Below are 22,848 nucleotides of genomic sequence, written 5' to 3' on the forward strand. Positions count from 1 at the left end.
TTTCACGGTCCATATTCATCGACAATGGCTAAAAAGGTAAAATTCTAAACTCAGGCTATACACAGCAACATACCCTCGTAGTGGTATTCAAGGGAAAAAAAAAAGAAAAAAGAAAAACTTAATCCAAGGAAGTGCAAAAGGAAGAAACCTCTAGAATTTGAACACTGACACAGCTTTCCTTCTCCAGAGGCTAAACAGTGTTAAAGAGAGAGAGTGCAACAGTACTTTGAGCGATCACCTCTTAGAAAAACAAAAAAAACCCCAAAACCAAAGCAAATCCAATACTAAGATTTAGTGATTATTACATCACCAGATTGTATTTCCCTTGTTTCAAACCTGCTATATTTTCATTGCTGTTTCACTGAATAAAGATGTTTGTTTTTACACTTGACAGTGGATTTGATGCCAGTGTAAGGGACAGGTGCTAATGCATGACCCTAAGTTCTATTTTTTGTGGTTGGGGTTTTTTTATTTCTATTTTTTAATTTTATTTTTTAGATTTTTATAGTACTTTGCATGATAACCAAATGTATGACAAATCAAGTCTTAGCCATGACAGAAATTTGAAAAGAAAATTGCTCTGGAGTTTTCTACACATTACCAGTTACGACACTAAGTACCTGTCTCAAACTTTATATCCCACACCAGAGAAGCAGCTGGTAATTTTCTCTTTTGTTTCTGCTCTAAATTCAGGTGGAAGGTTCTTGCATTTATCTGCTGTGTCGCTTAGGCTGGACTGTAAAACATCACTACAGCTATTTCAGGTGGAGGAAGGGAGAAAAATGTATCAGATACAGTTCATTGCAAAAAAAAAAGACGACAAAGTGTCTTTTCAATCCATTCTTATACAAGCGTAAACAGGTTTTCAAACAACTAATTATAGGCCAGATCATAACATCTTATGCTGCAGGCCAAACCAGAATGCTACAGTATCTGTGTATGTATATACAAATACATCTGAATACATTTATATATACACATACAAACACATATACATAAAAAAAGGAAGCACCCATCTTTTTCTTACTGCTAAATATTGAACTTCTGCTTTCACCTGGATATTAACATAGTTTATTGTGTGTAACACCCTATAAAGGGACATTTAAGAAGATATTTTTCATTTTCTTCTCATTAAAGCCACACATATGGCTGTCATTTAAAAACATGCAGTGCCACCAACTAACACAGAGTAAATAAATTCTTAGGTACAATATCAACTCTTTAAGAAATGCATAATATATTTAAATCTATTTTACCCATTTGTGTAGATAATTAATACTCTCCACTATTTCATAGGGGATCTATATTCTTCTTAAAAAGAGTCAGCACAAATTCACAGGAAACAACTCCATCAAACGAATTCCACAGCAGCATATGTAGTGAGTCACTGGGTGAAACTCTTTTTTATGAACACATTAGGAAAGTTGGCATTCAGTTCTAGGACAACTCTATTATCAATTTGTGAGCAGAAAGACACATCGAGTAAAGAAAGATCTTTACAAGACTCCAGCAATTTTCTTAAAGATGCAGGGCTCACCATCCTTGTTCCTGTTCAAAAACAAAAAAAAAGAAACAAAACAAATTGTAAAGTTATTGAGTAGTCTTTTTTTTTTTTAAAAGCTGCTAATAATGTGTCATGAAAAAAAATTCTACTGTAATGCAACTTTTATTTAGATTATTTCCATTAGATTTCAACTGAAAAACTCAGAGCCAGTGCAGAATTTTTGCCTTTAAGCAGCCTATTGTATTTTCCGAACCCAACCGCTTAAGTAACTCCATCATTTTCTATTGGGAGGCAACTTTACAACTTCTGGGAGAATTTCTATCTACAGAAGCCGACCCAAAGTACCCATAGCCACAAGATGTCCCTGTGACCAGATGCGAGGCTTTGGCAACAAGCAACACAGTATGTCACACGTTCTCATGACTCTCCTGACTGCAATGAGCAGCCCAGCACACGAGCTATAGTGGCTACCCCAACTCCAAATAAAACAGCCAGGCTTCTGGGGCTCCAGAGTGAGCATGGGAACTACGCACAGGCAGGGGCAGCTCTTCAAGTGACCTCCAATCACACCTAGACACTAACTGTAACAGAACACACACCATTTACCCCTGCTATAAATGTGACCACAGTGGCTGAACTCTTCAGTGTCACCACAGGGTCAGAAAAATAGGTGTTTCTAAGCATGTATCTACACACCCCATCATAGTTGATGGAAATCTAGTATAGTCCATGGTGCTTCGCACATGATTCAGCTGCCTCAAGTTCTTAGCACCCCTCAGGGTTCCTTACACTGTGTAGGACATCCACACAGAGCTGGCAGACAGGACACTGGACCCACAGGAGGAAACCCATGCCTTACCGGAGCAGCTGGAAGCCAGGCAGGTTCCTTTGGGCAAGAGAACCAAATCTGGATGTCTACAGTGGGTTAAAATCGCTCATCAAGCCCTCCTGACTCCAAAAAGAATTTATACATCCAATGTGACTGTTGACACCTGCTGGTAAACACTTCAACTTACACAGCTCCATCTTGAACTGAACTTCTCCCACTAAAAGCCATCTAGTCCAAGATCTATCTATGGCCAGAGCCATTAATGCCTCCCCCTCCCCCCCCCCCCCCCCCCCCCAAAAAAAAAAAGCAAGAGCATATTTTTAAAGTATCTTTTAAAAAATGGTGATTTTAGGGATTTCTGAAGCTACCTTTCATGAATGCTACTACTTTTCTGAACTTTTTTATACTTATTGCCACTTCACGAGTTCTACAGTTTAACTATATAATGTTAAAAAAAAAAAAAATCAGCCTTAAACCCACTGTCTATTAATTTCAATAATTAAGGGGCAATGAATGACAAAGAAGCAGTGAGAGATCCAACCCAGTTCACTATTTCCACGTTATCCATAATCTCTTCTGTTCCCTCAAAGCTGTCTGATTTCCAGACTCTCTTGTATCTTAGGTGACCCCTGTTGTCTTGTTTCTGCACTAATTTAGTACTTTTGAAATTGGATGACCAGAACTACGCAGTGCACCGAGCACAAAGCCGGTAACTGCACGATGAGGGCTTACGGCGTTTTCTGCATTTCTTTCCTAAGAAACCCTAACCTGTTTGCTGGCTCAAATCCTGCTGAGCAATCAGCTGATTTTCTCAGAAAATTGTTCACAGGATCTCTTTCCTACAAAACAGTAACTAATACAAAGCCATATGCTTAGTTAATGTTATTTTGCCTCATGTGATTACTTTGCACTTGATGGAACAGTTTTCCTCCTGCTTTATCATCTGTTTACTATCACAAGATCATTCTGCAATTTTTCAGCGTTAAATTCTCCAGCTTAAGATTCTTCTACCCTGAATATCCGTGCATCACCCTGTGGTATAGCATTATTCACCCCTTTGCCTGGATTACTTATAAACAGATCAATACAGACCCTTGATGACCACGGTACTGACGTAACTTCATTGTGAAACGAGATTATATGTTCTTATCCTTTTTTGTCATTGAAACACTCATTACAGTCCAGGAGAAGACAGCTAAGTTACAAAAGCCGAGCAACCTCGGCTAAAACTTTTGAAAATCCAGTCTTCTATGGACTGGATCAGTGCTAACCTTCACCAAGAACTCCAAGGAACTCTAAAAGACTGGAGAGGCATAACTATACTATCCTCACAGGGATGTAGCACTCCTTCAAAATATTGTAATGGCCTTCATGCCCACTGGCTGACTGACTTTCTTATGGTTGCAACTGGTTTACACAGAGCAAAAGACAATCATACTGTTTTGTAGCTTCTATCCTACACCTTTTACAGAAGATTGTGCCATGTCTGTAACCCTTCATTCCTCCAGTCCTGAGGCTGATTTAAGTGACAGATCACACACCAGAAATAAAATTTCCACCCCCTTGTATTTTACCTCATTTAGAACGGCTGCATAAATATCATTTAGTCCTAGCAATTTATTATTGTTCAATATATTGATCTGTTCAAAAGCTTTCTGTATTGGCATTCCAATTTAAGGCAGCTTTCCAGGCTAATCTCCTGGAAAGAATGGCTCTGACAGGGCAGCCTACTCGATCCCCCTCGCCATGAACACTAATGGACAGACAACATTTCTCCTGCAATGGCTTTATCGTTATCTGAGCGATCCTTTACATCTGGTGTATCTGCCAACCCCAGTAACTCTCCTGTAAACTTCTTCTAACATATCTGAAATACAGTTTTAGCATTTACCTTCAGCCAATAGTTCCTTAATATTTCATTCTGCCTTACTGTGATTTTGTTTCACTTTCTGGAGTTCATCCCCCCATTTTCCTTCTCTGAACAGGACTCTGAACAGGACAGAAAAAATGCCTCTGTTTTCAGTAGTCTCCTTTATTATTCTTCATAAGCAAGGGGGTGTCTAAGTGTGGTCTTCACTTCTCCTACAGTATGCTCTTGGATTAGTTGCTCTGAGACATCATTTAACAATCTTTGCTATCATGCCCCCAAATTTTACCTCATCTACGCAGAGGTAATCAAAGCTCATCATTATTGTGATTTTTCACTCCTTATAATTACTGTCACCCCAACCCTCTAGTGGTCGATGTAACAGTCCCTACGGCCATACACAGAAATTCTGTAATAGGCTTCAGTTATTCACTTGACCATAATTTTACCAGAGCACCACTGTCCTACCAGCAGGATCTGCTCTACCATTCCAACTGAAGCTCTAGGAACAACCCATTATGATACTCATCTTTTTTTCCACACAACCTTAAAATTGCTACTGCATCAGCACCTTCATTTAAAACCAGTCTCATTTAGGCATCACAGTTTTTCTGCTTCAAGATCCAAATGTACGTTTCTACCAAAATGCAAGATCTAGATGCCTCGCCAGAGATTTTTTTGTGTAGGATGTTCTTCATTCCTTCCTACCTGAACTTCAACAGTTCTTCTACCGTTTCATCTAAGACTAAGATTTTTAATGGATTTGTAACTAAATAGGCCATCCTAAATTGCATGCTTTACTGCACCTTTCTTTTTCCCTCCTCCGACTTAAATTTTTATGTTAGGAAAATATCTTTTTCTAGAAGCTAAAAAGGCCAGCAATCTAGTTGGGGTTTGGTTATCCACACCACAGGATAAGCAAATATCATCTGCAGCCTTACTTTTAGTTATACAACGTACAATTATTGATATATATTTCTTAAAAGCACATTCAAAAACATTTCAGAAGTGCAATACGGCACAACTTCCTTTGCCTTTGAAAAACTGACAATGCATCCTGCTAGTTACCTATACAGTGCATTTTTCTAGAGTTTGAAGGCTTTTGGACCTTTGTTACCTACTACAACTTTTCCTACATAGACTAATCGGCTATTTCTCAGAATAAATACAAAACTGGCACATTAAAAATCTGCTATTTAATTTTGTTGTTCAGTTCATTCCCTGGAAAAATTCTCTGGTATCGCCTTTGTAAAAGTCACTTCTGAGTAATGACTTCTTTGCTGGAAAAATTATGTTTATTAACTGTAAATTATTTCATTTATATCTATCATATATCCAAGTCTTCAAATTCAAGAGCTGTTCAGGAAACCTGTGTGTGATGGCTATAAAAATTGCCAGAGCCCCAATTTCTAGGGCAATGGATACTACTATGTACCAAATAATATTTAAGAGTAGAGACCCTGAAAATAACTGGCACTATTCCCTCAAATGTTCTTACACTTCCTCTCCTCCTCTAGACCAGCCAGATTAGCCTTTTATTCTTTGCATTTTATTCAATCTATTGCACACAACTCAAATTCTAAATTTTAACGTGCTACACATTTTCATGTTTGAATTGACTAACTACGTGTTGATGCTCTCAAGCTAAAGCTGAAAATCCTGACAGCTGGCAAGGGGGCAGTTAGGTTTTCTGTTGCTCAGGAAGGTGTAGGAGGTGTTGGTATGTAGATAGGAACACACGAATTTTGCGGTAACAAGGGTGTCTACTTTTCATTACTCTTTTTGTGCAGGACAGAGGCAGTCAGAACTTTTGGGGAGCAAGGTTAAGACAATTTATTCTTCATCCTTGACAGCAACTGGTAGCCCCGCAGCAACATAACTAAGCAGTTGATATGATGTACAAGAAAAGCTTTTGGCACTGCCAATTCAGGTTGTCATCTGACTCATCACATTGCTCAACACTGATCGCAGTTTGAAGACTAGTTTTTAACTACAGGTCTAGAGGTGTCCGCTTAACTTCTGATAGCACTTGATGATGTGTCCCACCACTACAAAAGTGCCAGATGATCACAGCTGGACCACTCTACTGCAGAGTGGAAATCCACCACCTCAGTCAGTGGAAAAGATGTGGGCAGAGAAGGAAACGATACTTGTACCCATTACATACTGAGCTGCCTCCTTACAAGAAAGCTCAGAAGCAAAACTTCAAGAAGGACACCCTCATGTACTCAGTGACACACTTACATCATGCTTCCTCTCCCAAATTGTATTATAATACAGCAGATATGGATCCAACTCATGATTCATATTTTAAACAGGAATTTACTTTCTGAAGTGTGTTTTACACACTACAAACACAGCCACCCATCAAACAATGCTTTACATGGGCCAATAAGTGTATGGAGCCCTTGAAAACTGGCAATTTTCATCTTCTACAGAGTCCTTTGATTCTGTAACAAGGGAATTGCTAAATGATAATGGAGAGACAAAGTAAAGGACAGATGGGTAGCAAGCCGCAGGACCTACCACCTGAAAATAGCATCCAGGGTACACACAACATTCACTTCGTAACACTTACACGAATGACACGCAGTTCAACTAGGTTTCTTTCAGCGGCTTAGACTCCTCCAGTCCTAAAGCTATTGTGGAGATAAATAATCTATAACTGAAACAAGCTTTTCCTGACAAATTCGTAAGTTCAAACAACCCCAGAGAGAATCCAGTATAGTATTGTCAACACTGGTGACTGCAGTGCAAGGTAAGATCTTCTGATCCCTACTTAGGTAAGTGCCTGTGTATAGCAAAAAAGCTCAAGCTTTTACACAGCTTTGTTGAAGCAAAAGTAGTTCCCGTACAGCATGCACTGCTAACCTCGCAGCAATACTTCTACACCCTTCACAATGCATGTACAAGCCAGGCATTTCTGTACTTGGGGGACGACAGAGGATATAATGAGAGTACCTCTCGTTCATTCACATCATAGAGAAGACCCACTGTTCAAGGTTACTCTTGCAAAGCTGAGCACTGACCTCGGGACTCTAACAGCTTCGGACCTGTTGTCACACTTCTTCAAAAGGACAAAAACATATTAAGCATTTATACAGCTGACAGTAACAGGATGGCCCTACATCAGCCGCCAAAAGTTAGAGCGCATACAGAGATCTATGACTTTCATGGTACTCCCGCGCTGGGAGAGACCAGCTCTTTAGTTCAGACAGCAGCAACTTCTGCACTTACATGGGAATGTCTGGCCATTTACCTCCAGATGACCCGATGTGGTTCTACTTCACAGCTCTTTCTTTTAACCGCAGACTGTAATGGTTCCCATATTCAAAGCTGGGTAACTCCTTCCCATACCTTGTACTCACTCGTTTACAGCAGAAGACAACCTTTTCCTTCCCCTACTAAGTATTTCCCTGAAGGAAGAAAGCGAGGTCTGGAAGGTAGATATTAAGGTTTTTGGTGGTATCTTGCAGATAATTCTAGATAAAACTGGATATCCTCCGGAGAGCACCTATCTGAACCAAACACGCAGTCTCACTTGGGAAAGGCTGACTACAAATCCACTTGACTCAGAAATACTGGTAAGCACCCAGGGAACAGAACGAATTCCTTTTCTACATTCACATGTTAGTTTTCCACAAAAACATCAATAAGATGTTAAACTGAATTCAAATGCAAAATCAAATGCTAAAGGAGAAGTGTGGCAACAAACCTTCACCACCGGCAGAGAGGCAAGAGAAGTAGCAAACTATCCATAGGATTAACACAACCCTACAATAAACCGGGCAGCCCCTGGTGCAGAGAAAAGGTCAGACCACTTTGCGGGCAGACACAATGCCATCATCACAGAAGTACATGGAAGTGGGCGGTCAGGAGAACATACGTGTGAAAGACTTCATTCACTGTGCTGTTTGGAAACTTCTCATGTCTGACTAGGGAAGTGTGCCCTTGACAATCTAGCTACAAAATAGAGTCCCTTAAAGATTACCTCCTGTGGTGGACATCAAGTCTCTACAGTTTCTACTAGGAGGAGTTAAGTTTTTTTATCTGTTCATCCCCCTTTTCCATGTTGGTCAGAAGGCAACTTTCTCAGAGATTAGTGAAACCATATTTCATGATAGAAGAGTGTGTACTAGAGTGACAATCTGAAGCCATGTGGTAAATTTTTTGTAATGAGTAATGTTGATAGCCTTAAAGTTGCTCGGAACATTATTCAAGTTGAGAGCTCTCAGTTCCTTCTAGCACCTCTCTTAACCTAAATGTAATATTTTCATTAAAATTATTAAATATTAAAAATGTGAAGTGCAGCTACTTTCTTCCCTTTAACTCTTCCTTTTTCAACTAACTCTGTGAAAATAAGTGAGCAAAAGCATCAAGAAATTTCTCCCACGTTGATGTCACCAATATCCCTGCTGTCCTATATTATTTAAAAAAGAAAACCTCATATTCCATCCTAAAAAGAATAAATTCAATATCATGCAAAGCTACATTCCTTAAACTCCTTACTCAAGAGTCCAAAGTATATTTACTTTAAATTTCTAAAAATATTTTTAACTATAGAAGCTGTAGAGGATTAGAAATTTAAGATTTGCTATGCTATTTGCCACTCATCTCTTCTTTCCCACCTTAGTAAAAAGTCCAGTTTAAGTTTTGCTGTTAATTACCTTTCCCTCTTTTATGAGTCAAATTCACTTCCTGGTAAAAGTGACAAAGAAGTTCAATGTTGCTTTGTGTATCTGTACTGCACAAAAGCAGAAATCTGTTTATTGATCACAGACTCGCACTATAAACTACTTTGTCACACTTCACAGAAGTAAAAAATAATAAACAAAAGCAGAAAGAAGGAGAAGACAGGATCTTCTGATAGCCAAAAGAGAAATATATTCAGTTAAAAACCCTAATGGCCATGAAAGTCAAAGTCACTGGAAAAATCTTGCACTTAAATCTCAGTTTAAGCAGTTCATACTAAGCAGTCAAATTACATCATTGGTGTAAATCCACTGAATTCTGAGTCAGAAACCCACAGCACTCTGTTGTTTTTTAGATGCTAAAGCATAATTTTAAGAAATATATATTGAAAAATATGTCTAGAAGACAGTTCTGTCTTAAGGACTTTTTAGCTGCAAGGCTGTTGAGACATAGTATACCAATGAAGTATAGAAGTATAAGAAGTAGTATATCAATGGCCCTACGTTTTCTTACCCAATATATCCAGCTGCCGTAAATGCGTACAGTTGGCAGCAAGCTCCTCAATGTCTGTGTCACACACAGACCTGTTGGCCGTAAGAAAGAGCTTTTGCAAGTTCGGGAGTTTACGTGCAAGGTTTGTGAAACAGCCTGTACTGCTCTGTAACGTCGGGCACCAGCCAAGATCAAGTTCTTCCAAAAGCTGGCAGCCTGAAGCCAATTCCGCTATTCCGCTTTCAGTTATGTTTTTACATCGCCACAAATCCAGACTGCGAAGCTTTTTGCATTTCGCTCCCATCACGCTTGCTATGAGATCATAGTCTTCAATCTGCAAGGAAAGCAAACACTTTGTCATGTAAACCGTCTTTCCAGACATACACAGGTGTTTCAAGATTTGCTTGCTAACACACCTACAGATATGTCTTCAGCATTTGTCATTTCTGAAGAGCTCTGAAAATTACCCATTGTAGAGCACAGTGAGGTCTACTTTTGTAAGACAAAACCAAAATAAATTTCCTATCAACCTCTAGACAAAAGTGTTTTTAAATTCACTTAATTCTAAAGATCAGTGAAAAGTTCATTTTCTTTGAAAACTCATTCTTTTTATTGCACAGTTGTTTTTCCTTCAAAATGTGATTAAAACTGTTTTCATGACCACAGGCACTGCTGCCATAAGCACATGCAGATTGAAGAATGTGCTTATTTCCATTCCAGGTTGATCGGTCACTGCATCTTCTTAGGGAAGCCTTATTAGTTACCTTGGGCAATCCAAGGAGACTAAACCAGGGTCCCACTATACAGGCAAAAGGAATGAAATCCACTATCAAAAAGCCATAGGAAGACTGTGACTGTTGGGAAAACGTAGTCATGCTGCCTTCCCCTCTGTCCATGAGTCAAAGCAGGGAAGGCTGAGCAAATTCTGCTTAGTTGCTTGCTTCTTCAACTACGAGGAAGGTCAGCTAGGTCTCCTAGATGAGTTACCTGGCATGTCTACCTGGCTAGTGGGAGGTCTCCCTGCCCATGGCAGGGGGGTTGGAACTAGATGATCTTTAAGGTCCCTTCCAATCTAAACCATTCTATGATTCTGTATCTACCACCAGGGCCAGCAGCAAGCCAGAACCCCTCTACACAGAGCTCTGGCACACACACGCAGTACCGCTCACAGGAGTGCCCTGCAGGAATTGCTGCTGTCCCTGTATTCTTTTTCTTTATATCAATGAGTGTACCCAGCAAGACGACGACTCAAACGACTCTGGTTGAAAATACTTCTCTCGTGGTTACTACTGTAGGGTCAGACAAAAGTGTTAATCTGCTTGGAATGATGATTTGGTCTGAATGAAAATAAGTAAGTCTTGATTAATAGTTTTGGAAAGAAAAAGTGATTATGCATATAAAGAAGGCCCTAAAATATAGGAAAAGGCTGAAAAACTACGAGAAGTCCTACAAGCTATGTTTTAGGCCTACTAAACTAGCATGTAACTAAGCTGCATTCGTCTCGGACCTTTCAAGAGAGTATAGCGTAATGTCAACCTAGCATTTCACATGCCTTTGTGAAACGTAAGCCTAGGTCTAGTTCCAAAGCAAGCAGGCACACACACACCCCCTGTGTGGTGGAAGTACTCACCATGACGCAGCTGCCCAGGCTGAGGTGCTGCAGCTCCGAGCAGAAGTTCAGAATACTGAGCAGGGCTGTTTGCTGCCACGGGGGAACACATCAGAAGGAAATATAGAAAGTGAAACAAAGAGAAGAGGTCAATTAGACATTAAAGGCTGTCACTGCATTTCCTGAAATACAGCTCAAAACTCTGTTACAGACACCACAAATGCCACTTAATGAGTCCCTGGGCACTCTACACATTGATTGGGTTAAAGCAACGGTAATCGTTACAAACCTTTATGCAAGTCACTTTGGATGTGGTTCTGCGTTGCCCTGAAGATACCTACACACCCATGACCTATCCGCTCATTTCCCACAGGAAAGCTGCTGAAGAAGCGTGGCAAGTTCAAACAACAGGCAAGGCCAGCCCGGAAACACAGAGGGCTGGCGACACACCAGCGGAGGCTCTGACACTGGCTGACGGGCTGCAGCCTGATGGAACTGCCAATAGAGCCGCGCAGCATCAGGACCGAGCCGGTGACTTTAATGTCAGAGGAGTCTCCGTGCTGACAAGGATGCTGACAACCATTGAGCGCCTGTCACTGCTTGCATGCAGATCGAAACAGATATAATGTGTATTTTACAGTCATGTTCCTGCCATTTAACATGGCCATTCTTTTCAGAAAGTAATGCACATTGCTCAGCCTGAAATTGGACTGGAACATCAGATGCATCTTACAAAATGTAAAGTACGTGGCTGTTCTGTTCCACAATAAGGGAAACTTCATGGGTTTTTATTTGTGTTTCTAAGATACAGAAAAGACTCATCTGCACTGCCTGTAGCCATATTTTGTTTTGTAGTTGGAAATACACACACAGTGCAAGGAAGAATGTAGTCTGGGATTCACCTCACTAATAGCTGTGCATCATACTTAAAACATTCCCCACTTCATTAGGGCTTCAAAATCTGTATGCACTTGAAACTGGGAATAAGTTTCACAATGTAGTAACAATAGGAGTCTGTGGACATCTACAGGATATACAACAAAAAAACCCAAGCAATATAGAAAGGACAAAAAAATCTACTACTAGTAAGTGAAGTCCTACAAGAACACTAGTCAATAATATTTGTACACAGGAGTAGTATAATTTTTATATATATATACACACATTTAAATATAAGTTTACTTGTTTTCAGAAAGTTTATTTCAGGAAGTTTAGGGTAAAACGCTTCCTTTAGCCTCCTCAGTTTTTTATATTCTAATGAAACTTGGCATGAACATGATGTTTTGTCCTACCACCATGAAGAAATATCTGGTCCCTTGCACTGAAAGGCTGGCAGACACAGAACAGGGACGTAGTGTGGGGTACTCACAAAGCTCACTTCAGACATGTAATTTAGATGTCTCCAAGGAGCAATTAGACGTGTATGGAGCCTCAGCTTCCAACTTGGCCTTCTAAAATTTGATTTCCCAAAGGTAGCCCAAAAGTGGATGCTGTAGTAAGCCTTCCTCATGTATCATAGAATGATCATAGAATGGTTTGGGTTGGAAGGGACCTTAAAGATCACCAAGTTCCAACCCCCCTGCCATGGACAGGGACACCTCCCACTAGACCAGGTTGCTCAAAGCCCCATCCAGCCTGGCCTTGAACACTTCCAGGGATGGGGCATCCAAAATTTTCCTGGGCAACCTGTTCCAGTGTCTCACTGTCCCTAAAGAATTTCTTCCTAATATCTAATCTATATCTCCCCTCTTTCAGTTTAAAACTGTTACCCCCTCATCCGTCACCCAACTGTTACTCCCTGATAAAGAGTCGCTCCCCATGGCTCCTGCAGGCCCTCTTTAACTAATGAAAGGCTGCTAAAAGGTCTCCCTAGTGCCTTCTCTTCTCCAGGCTGAACAACCCCAACTCTCAGCCTGTCTTCATAGGAGAGGTGCTCCAGCCCTCTGATTATATTCGTGGCCCTCCTCTGGACTGGTTTAGTGTAAGAGATTGCTATAAGAAAAAGGAAGAAAGGAAATAATAGAAGAGAAGCACAAGAAGCCCTACAAGAAACATTTGAGGACCAGTAGAAGACACTAAAGCCACTGAACTGCCCTTGAGTAGTCCAGCCTAACCGTGATGCACCAGCCCAAGATGTTTGAACTAGCAATGCCAAAGCTCTGGAGCAAAGGACTAACTCAGAGACCCTTTTGGCTGCATAAAGATCTTCTCTTTCAAGAGGAGAGCAAGTTGTTGTGAAGCCATGGCAGGGAAAGCCATGAATTTGAACTCCACCATTTCAGGGTCACTCAGCGAAGGCTGCTCTTCACATTCCCCGCCAGCCCCTCCTTGCTGGTGAGAACAAGGTGCAGCATAGCACATATCTTCACAGAGGTCCTAAAAAGCCACCGACCACTTGCTTCCTTTACTTTCATTCATGTTTTTAAAGAAAAAGGTAGCTAGGAAATGAAACACAAGGGCATTAAAAAGTCATTATTAGAGATGTAACACTGAAGAACACTTTAAAGCTAATAAGCGTGTAAATATCCAATATGTTTTAAGTAATGTACCTAAAAAGCAAATGCTTCATTTGGATCATTAAACCTGAGCAAACGAGTAACTCCAAGAGAATGAGACACAGTCTTTACTATTCAACTCAGTGAAAGCCATGAGCTTTAGAACTTACTCAGGTGCACAAATTAAAAGCGAAATCCCCAAACCTCTCTCTACAAACCTTAAATATCAGAGCTAAATAAATCAGTCTCTGACTGCACACACAGATCTAAACAGGGTTTCTGCAGGTGACTCCACAGGAAAGCCAAATACCTTGACACGTTCGCCCATGGTTTTCAGTAATGGTTTCCAGACTGGAATTTAAACACTGGCCTGAAGGGATGTGAAGCAGCAATATCTTTCCTTAATTGACATAAACAGTGCAAAAGTGAACAGTCACTCTGGCCAGCTTGCAGGATGTGAGATAATTCCATAGTTCCTCTTCTTCAGAGAAGGGTGAGATAGGTAGGAAGACTAACATTCACAGTTATCTTGATTAGATAACTGAGCTACTTTTGTTAACTTGAACAGGAATTTGATGCATCTTTCAGAATACCTTTTTTAGCTCCCCTCTAATTTAAGACAGTCCTTCCTGTATTGATGTGCACCGAGTCCACATTTTCAGAGGTCCTCCCACAACCTGTGAAACTTGAAGTATTATTTTAAACAATTTTTAAAAAAATCCAAACAATTTAAAAAAAGCGCTAGGAATATGGGTCGTAGAAGAGAGCTTGGTAGAACACCGTGTTATACCATCACAAATCATGCAAGTCAAGCCCAAGAGTAAACAACTACTTACTCAACATTAATTATAGCAGCTATATTAATTCATCTTCTGGTGTGCATACATGCCCACACACAACAAATCAGACTTCTTTCAGAAGCAGTGTCTGTTCTTCGGTAACTGAGGTGGGGTTTGCGTATGTCAAGAACGAAGAAAAAACCCTTTGTACATGCCTGGTTGTGCCTCAGTCAACTGAGAATCCAGGTGGCACAGGACATGAAAATAGCAGGAGAGAATGGCAGCTCACAGAATCCATATGCACTCCATATAGAAGGACTATCATTGTAATAACCTGTCTGTTTCAAGCCATCTGTCTGTACGATTCATCTCTCTGACTTGCAATACAAAATGAGTGATGACACTCCTATTTAAGCAAAGGAGAAGAGCAAGGCAATCATCCGACCCTGAAGCTGTAACACAGGCCAAACCTCAGATGTTAGAGTGCTTTGCAAGAGGAGCTAAAAGGCCTCCTAAATTCCTACAAGATGCGTAGTTTGGAGATTTTTTTGAGTTTTCCCTGTTTCACAGGTAAGGTTTGGCTTCATACCTGCTTCTCTTTATACAGATTGAGAAAAGAGTGGATGATAAAAAAAAGCCAAAACAAACAACAAAAAACCAAACCACCCTGGAAACAAACTTAAGGTAAGAATTACTTTTTCTTTGTGGAGTAACGTACAGCATGGCTTCAGTGGTCTACATTTCTCCTGCCATCCAAGACAAAACAAAAATTACTAAAACAATAAATTTTTATAAGATGGCACAGACAACGGGAAGAGTCCAAAGGGGCCAAATAAAACGGTCTACCCTATCCCTCCGTTCCCAGGTAAGTGTTTTCAGGTAAGGAAAACACACAGCTGAGACCATGCAGGAGTTACTTTACGAGAGAAAACTGACATCAAACTGATTAGAAGGATATGATATTGCTGCTAAACTCAACCTTACAGAGCAGATTACAGAAATATTTTAAGGCATGGCCGTTAGTCCTAAACCTCAGAAAAGGGAACCAGGCTGCCTGAAGAGTCTCTGAAGACTTTATGAACAGGTCAGACAAACATCTATCAGAAAGGACATCAATGGAGATGATCCCGCCTTGGACAATAGAAGAGATGAGATTACTGCTGGAAATCCTAACTTACTCCACATGAGAGAGCTGAGAGGTCTGCCCAAACACGGAAGTCCTCAACTCTGCAACACAGGCCAGCCTGGAAGACATTTATGTGTTGTGTATACTTCAACTATTGGACTAACTGTATCCTACCTGTCCTTGTAAAGACCTTAGACATTACACTTAAGTTTTGACTTAGATGTTGCAAGAGTGTTGCTGGTTTGGACAAGTGAAGAGTGGAGAACCCAAATACTGGTGCCAGAGTAATACACTTGGCAAGACTGAATCTTGCTTGACTTTTTTCAGGTCTTTTTGCATTCACGATCCAGCAGGAAGTGCAAATCACTTCTGATGTTAGCATGATGAGGAAAGCATCCAACAGATAGCCCGAGCTCAATATCTGTTCAAACAGAAAACCCTTCTGTCTGTAGCAGATGTGGCTCACCTGTAAAAGATGCACTTTGAATATTTGATCATTCACTCATTGCAGTTTCATCGTCAAGTAGTCCAAGATTAAAAAAAATAATAATACGAAAGGTTTTTAAAAATACAAATGATGCACTATAATACAGCTATAACATAATGGCTGCACTATAATAAAATGCATGAAAATAATCTTCCAGAGGCCCACTGTGGTGCACTTAAACGAAGAGCTTTAGAAAAAAACCCAAAGCTTTAGGGCTGGGATAGGGAAGAAACAGTCTGCACCTTTTTATAAACTTCCTTTTTATAGAGAAATCTTAAAAACTGCTTTTAAAATTGTTACTTTATATGCTGGGAACAAACAATGGGCTGTTTTATTCCCCCTCTCAGAAGAACTGTGTCTGACATAAGTTGGGAATTCTTCCAGCCTCTCAATGAAACAACTTGAGAGCCCAAATCTTTTACAAGACTTTTATTCTACTGCAATTTTTTTCTTCTAATTTTTCAATGAACTGAGTACTGAAAGTAATCTTAAAGTCTCATTAAAGACTGCTTCCTCCCTTCTTTAAATACTAGTTTCCCTTGCTTGCTATGTTTTTAATCAGAGTTACTAATTCTCCAGTTAACCATTTTATCCAAGAAAAAATTGAATTATGCAAGACTTAAATGCAAGTTAGGGGTAGAAAAAAAAATTCCTTTACTCTTTCCCAACACACAATTGCATTATATGAGAGGACAATGAAAGTTGTATTCTTTTTTCTTATCATTTCCAATTGAAACACTTAACTAAATGTTAATTCAGCTTTAGGACTTCCAGAAATACCTTAGTGAATCGCAGCTGCTGTGTTCCTGCATAAATTGGAGATAAGGAATCTTGATGACAGCACATCATTGGATTCATTTTTTTAAGACTACAGCTATTACTATATGGACTTCAGAATGGCAAATTGATTTCCATGGGTAAAACCACATAAAGGAGGTTCTAGTAAGATTCCTTGAAAAGTAATTTAAAAAAACCCAATCCTCCCTGGCAATAACACAGCTCAGCAACAAAGTTCTTCCCTCCAATTTTGGTGTCTAGTAGCAAAAATACTGCAGAAACACTGATGTTGGTGTTTTCCATCAACTATTTGAAAAACTACAATTATAATCTATCACAGTCTTTATCTTAAGCCAGTGAAGTTCTACTTCATAGGTACTGCACCAAAAAAAGTCTTACCATACTAGAACTACCTGTGGTAAAAAAACCTAACCAAGAAAAACCCGCAGATGAAGGGACACAATTTTATTTAATTCTGAGTGACGCTATTGCTATAAATATTTGTAATTACAAACACTTCATACAAATGTAAAAGCTAATCTTGTTAAGATTGTCAAAAGTAATTAAAAATTTATGTAAATTTGGAATACTTCCCCCCCACCCCCTTGGCATTATACAGCACAAGAAGAAAGCCAAAAAATCAACTTTTTGGGTGTGGGGTTTTTTTTTTGGCAGAGTCTGTGAAAGAACTATGTCAGAAACTAGTTGGCATCTGCTATTTTAATACAACAATTAAAAAACACATCAGATGAAAAGCCAGAATTCTGTAAACTTCTATTAAACCATTTGTTTTGAAAGGTACAATAGGGCAAATCAATATTGGATATGAAAAGGTAAAAAAAAATCTACTTAATGAATTTCAAGATATTGATCCCTTCCATCTAAAAGCAACCTACACTCAACCTACAATAGTTTCAAAAAGCAATTCTTCTCACAGAAAGAAGAACGTAACATGTTAATAATGTAGAAACGAAAGGTATAGTAATGGTGAAATACAATTCTCATCTAAACCTGCTCCAGCAAAGAAACTGTAAAATATGCTTCTGGTCATCTTTTGATTTTTGCCTCCTGGCCCCCCCCCCCCCCCAACAGGATTTTAAGGCATCAAGATAATTTTGAAGTTAGGCACTTCTTGGTGCTACGCTACTTTAAAAGAACTTTGTTAAAGATAGGAGGCAATTTTAGAGGTTTAGAGAGATGAGATGCTACGTGTGCTTATAAACACAAAAGTCATTGGTTTAACCAGCGTTAAAAAAGAACACAAAATTAATTTTAGATACTTATACAGTGCTAGCTTTAGTTTTCAGGACAAGTTTTAATAACTGTTGGCTTCCCAGAAAGCACTCATTTTCAGACTACTTCTAAGATTTTGAGTTCTACGGATAAATGCATATCCTTGGTATTTTAGTTTTGACAGAACAAACATTCAATAACACACGAAATGCATAATAATACTGTTTCTGGAAACTTAAATTGGATCTAGAGGTCTACAAAGCTATTCAATTTGTTCCCCTGATTTTGGTTTCATCTGTTTTCACTTTTCTGTGTGTTAAGCTTTCAGTTATTCATGCTACAAGCTGAAAATGGCACGGAATCATATGCCAAATTAGAGCTAAATGGTGGCCAAATTTGTTTTCTGCTGAAGTCCTTCGGTTCCCTGAGCTAACTTGTGCCACTGCATGACGAAGCAAACAGAAGAGGTCACCTCATCACAAGATAGATTTTGTGGTCTTTAGGAAGAACAAGATACCCATGTAGTCCCAGACAGAGATAACCACTGAAAGTCTGCCATTGTTTAGTTCACAGAAATGCTTCCACCTCTTAAGCAAGCTTTCTCTAGCAATGCTTTTCTCAATTTTAACAGAGGAAAAAGGCTGAGCTTTGAAACTAATGGAACTTCCTGCAATTTAGAAAAGCACATTATCACATGACAGTATTTCAAGTCATTATACACAGCCCTATGTAGAGTAACCTATGTAGTACCATATATATATATATATATATATATATATATATATATATATATCAAAGAACCTCCAAGTGTCCTGGTACATTTATCCTCATGCCACAGCTACAAAATGAGGAAGTTACTATTACGCAAATTTTACTGATGGGAAAAATGTGGCATGCAGAAACAGTGTATCTCATCTGGGCACTGGTCACAGGTCAGGAGAACAAAGGTCACAGGTTAAGTCCTCAATTAGTGCCATCAACACCAACTCACAGAAGGTCTGAGTGGTGGAAGGGACTTCTGGAGACTGTTTTTGCCCAGCCCACCTGGCTCCAGCTCAAATGGCCTCTTCAACCAGACTGAAAAAAAGCTGTCAACAGATACAAGAGCCAGCCCCTTTCACACCTTCTTAACCGATGTTTGCAGAAGGGGACCCCCGCCCTGTTCTTATTACCACAATCACAAGTGTATTTAAGTGATGCCTTCTGGATAAAAACATTAATGCAGACAATTTTCATTTACAGATTCAAAATAAATATGGCAGCAAAACCATTTTCCTCTACAGTATAAACTGACATTAGAACAGGAAGCCTCCTCTCCCTCAAGCATCCATCAGCTATCACCTTGGAAGACACAACATGGAAAGAAACATGATCAAAAGGGTGAAAATTGGAATATAGTTGTTAAAAATCAGCTCCCCCCCCTGCAATGCACTTGGACTATTGGATCATTTTTGAGATTAAGAACTGGACAGAGATAAAACTTTTGCCTCCAAAACTTTATGATACAGGTTTAGAAACAGATACAATATGAACACCATATGAGCATCAGGTAAGACAGAAAGAGAGTGTATGGAAATGAAAATGGAATGAACCTTATTACTGAGTGCAGAAGAAAGTCAAAACACTTGCCTCCTCACAAATCAGCACAGTGTGATTTGCAAGCTAGGATTCAGAACATACAGGGACACTTTTTTGTTCTCTTACAGCTACTTGACAGTGCCAGGGACACAGCAGGGACCAGGACACAGCAACACGGCAATTACTGAATTAATTCAATGAAAGTAATAGTCTCTGTAGTTAATTCAATTACTGCATTTTGGTTTTGCTTCATTTGGTCAAATTATGCCCTCCCTTATGTCTGCAAATCTGTTTTATGCCTTCCTTCTTCCCCCCAACTTTTCACATTATGGGCTCAAATGACCAAATTCAGCCCCAGGAGCCTGACAAGGGACCGGAAGGCACCAACAAGGTCCTGTATCACAGGATTATTTGTCACTGACTCAACCTCCCATTTTCTAGCTAGAGGCTTTCACGTTTTTTCCACTACTTGCTTGCAACTCTTAATCCTAAAGATTTGTGCCTGAGCCAACAAAGTTCCGTCCAAGCTGAAAAACCTCGGACAATAGCTCTCAGGAGTATAACATAACCCATAGCAGGTCATTTCTGAAACCTGTAGAATGATTTTACGGCAGCATTAACTCTTTCATTGCTCTTGGCATAAGAAAATAAGAGTTGTTACTTTTACTGCAAAGATTCTTATGTTTCTTCTTGGTATCGAAGAGTTCCAGTGTCCTCTCTTAAGAGCTGCTAAAGCTTTGGATTTGCTCTTGGTCAAAGGCATCAGATATAATTTATAAATATAACACATGCTTTAAAATGTGTGCAAAACAAGTCCTTTCTCCATTGTCATTTGATTTAAATTTAGTTCATTTTGTATTTTAATTATAATAGTAACACAAACTAAAAAAAAATTTTTTTCACACATTATAAAGAATTCAAAATATGATGCAACATGAAACATGTTATCTTACATTAAAATTTACATTCAGAAATAAGGAGACTGTCAAGTTCTGCTGTAATTGTGGCTTTGGTTTCTTTGAAATACAATTTTGGCTGCATTGTTTATATGGATAGAATACTTCATAATAAGCATTAAATCAAGATAATATTCATACTCAAACCATAAAGATGTGCATTACCAATTACTGTATATAATAATACCTTCATTGTTCATTGTATTCTTTAAATTTATCAATGCCACAAGTGCTTAAATTATGCTATGAATACACTCTCAATGAATAAACATTAAGGAGTCGTGTAACGGCAAATACCAAAACCACCAGCACAAAAATCCAACAAGTATAATAGCAGTCTTGAGCTAGCAGAAATTACATTTATAAAATGTTTGGATTAGTTTCTCAAAGCACATTACAGATTATTTCAAGCATATACAGAATTGAAGAACCTTTAAGAATGAAATCTTTAATAATGAACTTAAAGCACTGGAAAAATGAGCTGCATTTAGTGGAGAGAAGTGTAGTGATGCAAGACAATTCTTAATTTTTTTTTCTTGTTTGCCCCTTAGACATCTACTAGACAGAACCTACTCTTCCAGCTTCAGTTCTTCTATTCCACTGCAGGTAACACCCCACACAATCCAGTGTCATAACCTTACTTCTGCGCGCCAAAAACACAAGCAGAAGCAACACACAAAAGCAGACCCTTCTTAAGAGAGTTCCTATGTAAAACAGAGTAGTCAGGTTGTAACACATGATAACGTAGTTAGGGAGAAGGAGATGGAAGTCCTTCTGATTGGAATTGCTGAATTCTCTAGGACACAACATTTGTACAATGCAGTAAACTACAACAGCCTTCACAACTGTAGCACGTAAAACCATTCCATCTTAGATGGCAAATACGTTGCAGCAAACCAACCTTGTTTTGGGCAGTCGAATAACTGTAGGAAGAAGTAATTTCTACACTTCTAAATTCAAAGTATTTTTTAAAAATTTGTGTTTCACGTCTCAATTACTGCTAATATACAAAAACAGCGGGGATCTAGTAATTAGTAAGTCATTCTAAAGGCTAGAATGTTGAGAATTACAGTAAGTTACTAAACAGGACAATTTCCCAATTATATTCCCAAATACAGTCTGTCTGGAGTACACCTCAGCACAAGAGGAAAGCTTCCACATTTGTGCTTTCACTACATTGCTTAAACCAGCTGGTGAAAAGTCACCAATCTTCCATGCAAGTTAGAACATGTAGGCTTTTTATTTTGTTTTTGTTAAATCCAGAAGCTATTTTGAAAATAACAAAAAAAACCACCCTGTGATTTTTGAAACTACCTTTGAGTTTTCTGAATTTACATTTGAATTTACATACAAAATTTTAATTCATTTCTTCATTAATGAAAAAGAATACAATATTACTGGGACAAAGTATTTATTGCAAAGGTTAAAAAGACTTGTTCCTACCTCCACTTTTGTTCGGTAGAGAATGAGACGCTTTAGGCTGCCCACTTTGGCTATGTGGTTGAAAGCCTGAGGTGGTATTTTATCACAAGATGACAGATTTAATTCCTGCAGATTCGGACACATTTCAGTAATGACCTCCAAGCACGTTTCATTGAGGAAATGGCCACAAGACAACTCAAGACGTACTAGTTCAGAGCCACAAACTTTCAAGAACCTGTAAAAAACACATTTTACGTGGAAAATAAATGCAATTTCAGGTGAGAGTCTGAATACTGTCAAAACCTTAAGCACGAAAACCAGGAAATAGTTCCTTCCAGCAATGAGAACCCTACAGACCACAGCTCTTATGTCACCTCAGTTAACTAAGAGAAAACATGATTAGGTTAAAGTAAATTAATCATAAGCACTCTGAAGAACTTACTTCTGAATTAAATCTGTACAAATCCAGAAGAGACCAAACCAGTAAGAGAGCTGGTTAAGTAAGGCTGCAATGAATTCCTCTTGCTACTTCCTAGAATAGTGGAGCTACTTGTGAGAGAGCACGAATGAGTTTCTCATAGTAAATATTCTGATCTGCTCTATTACCAGCTCTATCCCACAAAAACCTTCATGCAGACCAAGCAGCCTTAGGTTCCGACGCATGCACCCCAAAGTTAGGATTACTTTTTGGGTTTAACTGATACAATAGAAACGCCAGAGACTCATGACTCTCTTATTGCTACAACTTAACAAGTACTAGCCTTCCCAGGACTTTGGTCCTGCTGAAACTCAGGAGAAATAGCTGCTGGTCTTAAAAGCAGACCCATTCAGGGAAGCACTCCTCAATGACACTAACAGTAGTAGCACCGGACTTGAAGTCCGTCTTTCAAGATCCAGGTTTTCAAAACCTTCTCTTTTTGCTTATTTTTTTCACCACTCAAGTCATACTTGCCATTCATCATCACTTTTCCTTATTCCTTTCATCTTGCACATTACGTGGCC

General features: G+C 39.1%; 1 protein-coding gene across 1 annotated transcript in view; it reads right to left on the reverse strand.

Annotated features, from left to right (window-relative positions):
* Positions 1 to 496: 496 nt before the first annotated feature.
* Positions 497 to 22,848, reverse strand: part of FBXL4 (F-box and leucine rich repeat protein 4) — a 49,219-nt gene continuing 26,867 nt past the window's right edge. The window contains exons 5-8 of the mRNA XM_074150651.1: positions 21,868 to 22,081; positions 11,015 to 11,086; positions 9,406 to 9,718; positions 497 to 1,548 (exon numbers count right to left, since the gene is read on the reverse strand). Coding sequence (XP_074006752.1) covers positions 1,385 to 1,548; positions 9,406 to 9,718; positions 11,015 to 11,086; positions 21,868 to 22,081 — 763 coding nt within the window. The 3' untranslated portion in view covers positions 497 to 1,384. The remainder of the gene's footprint in view (positions 1,549 to 9,405; positions 9,719 to 11,014; positions 11,087 to 21,867; positions 22,082 to 22,848) is intronic.

Source organism: Numenius arquata, chromosome 7, assembly GCF_964106895.1.
Source record: "Numenius arquata chromosome 7, bNumArq3.hap1.1, whole genome shotgun sequence".
Lineage (NCBI taxonomy): Eukaryota > Metazoa > Chordata > Aves > Charadriiformes > Scolopacidae > Numenius > Numenius arquata.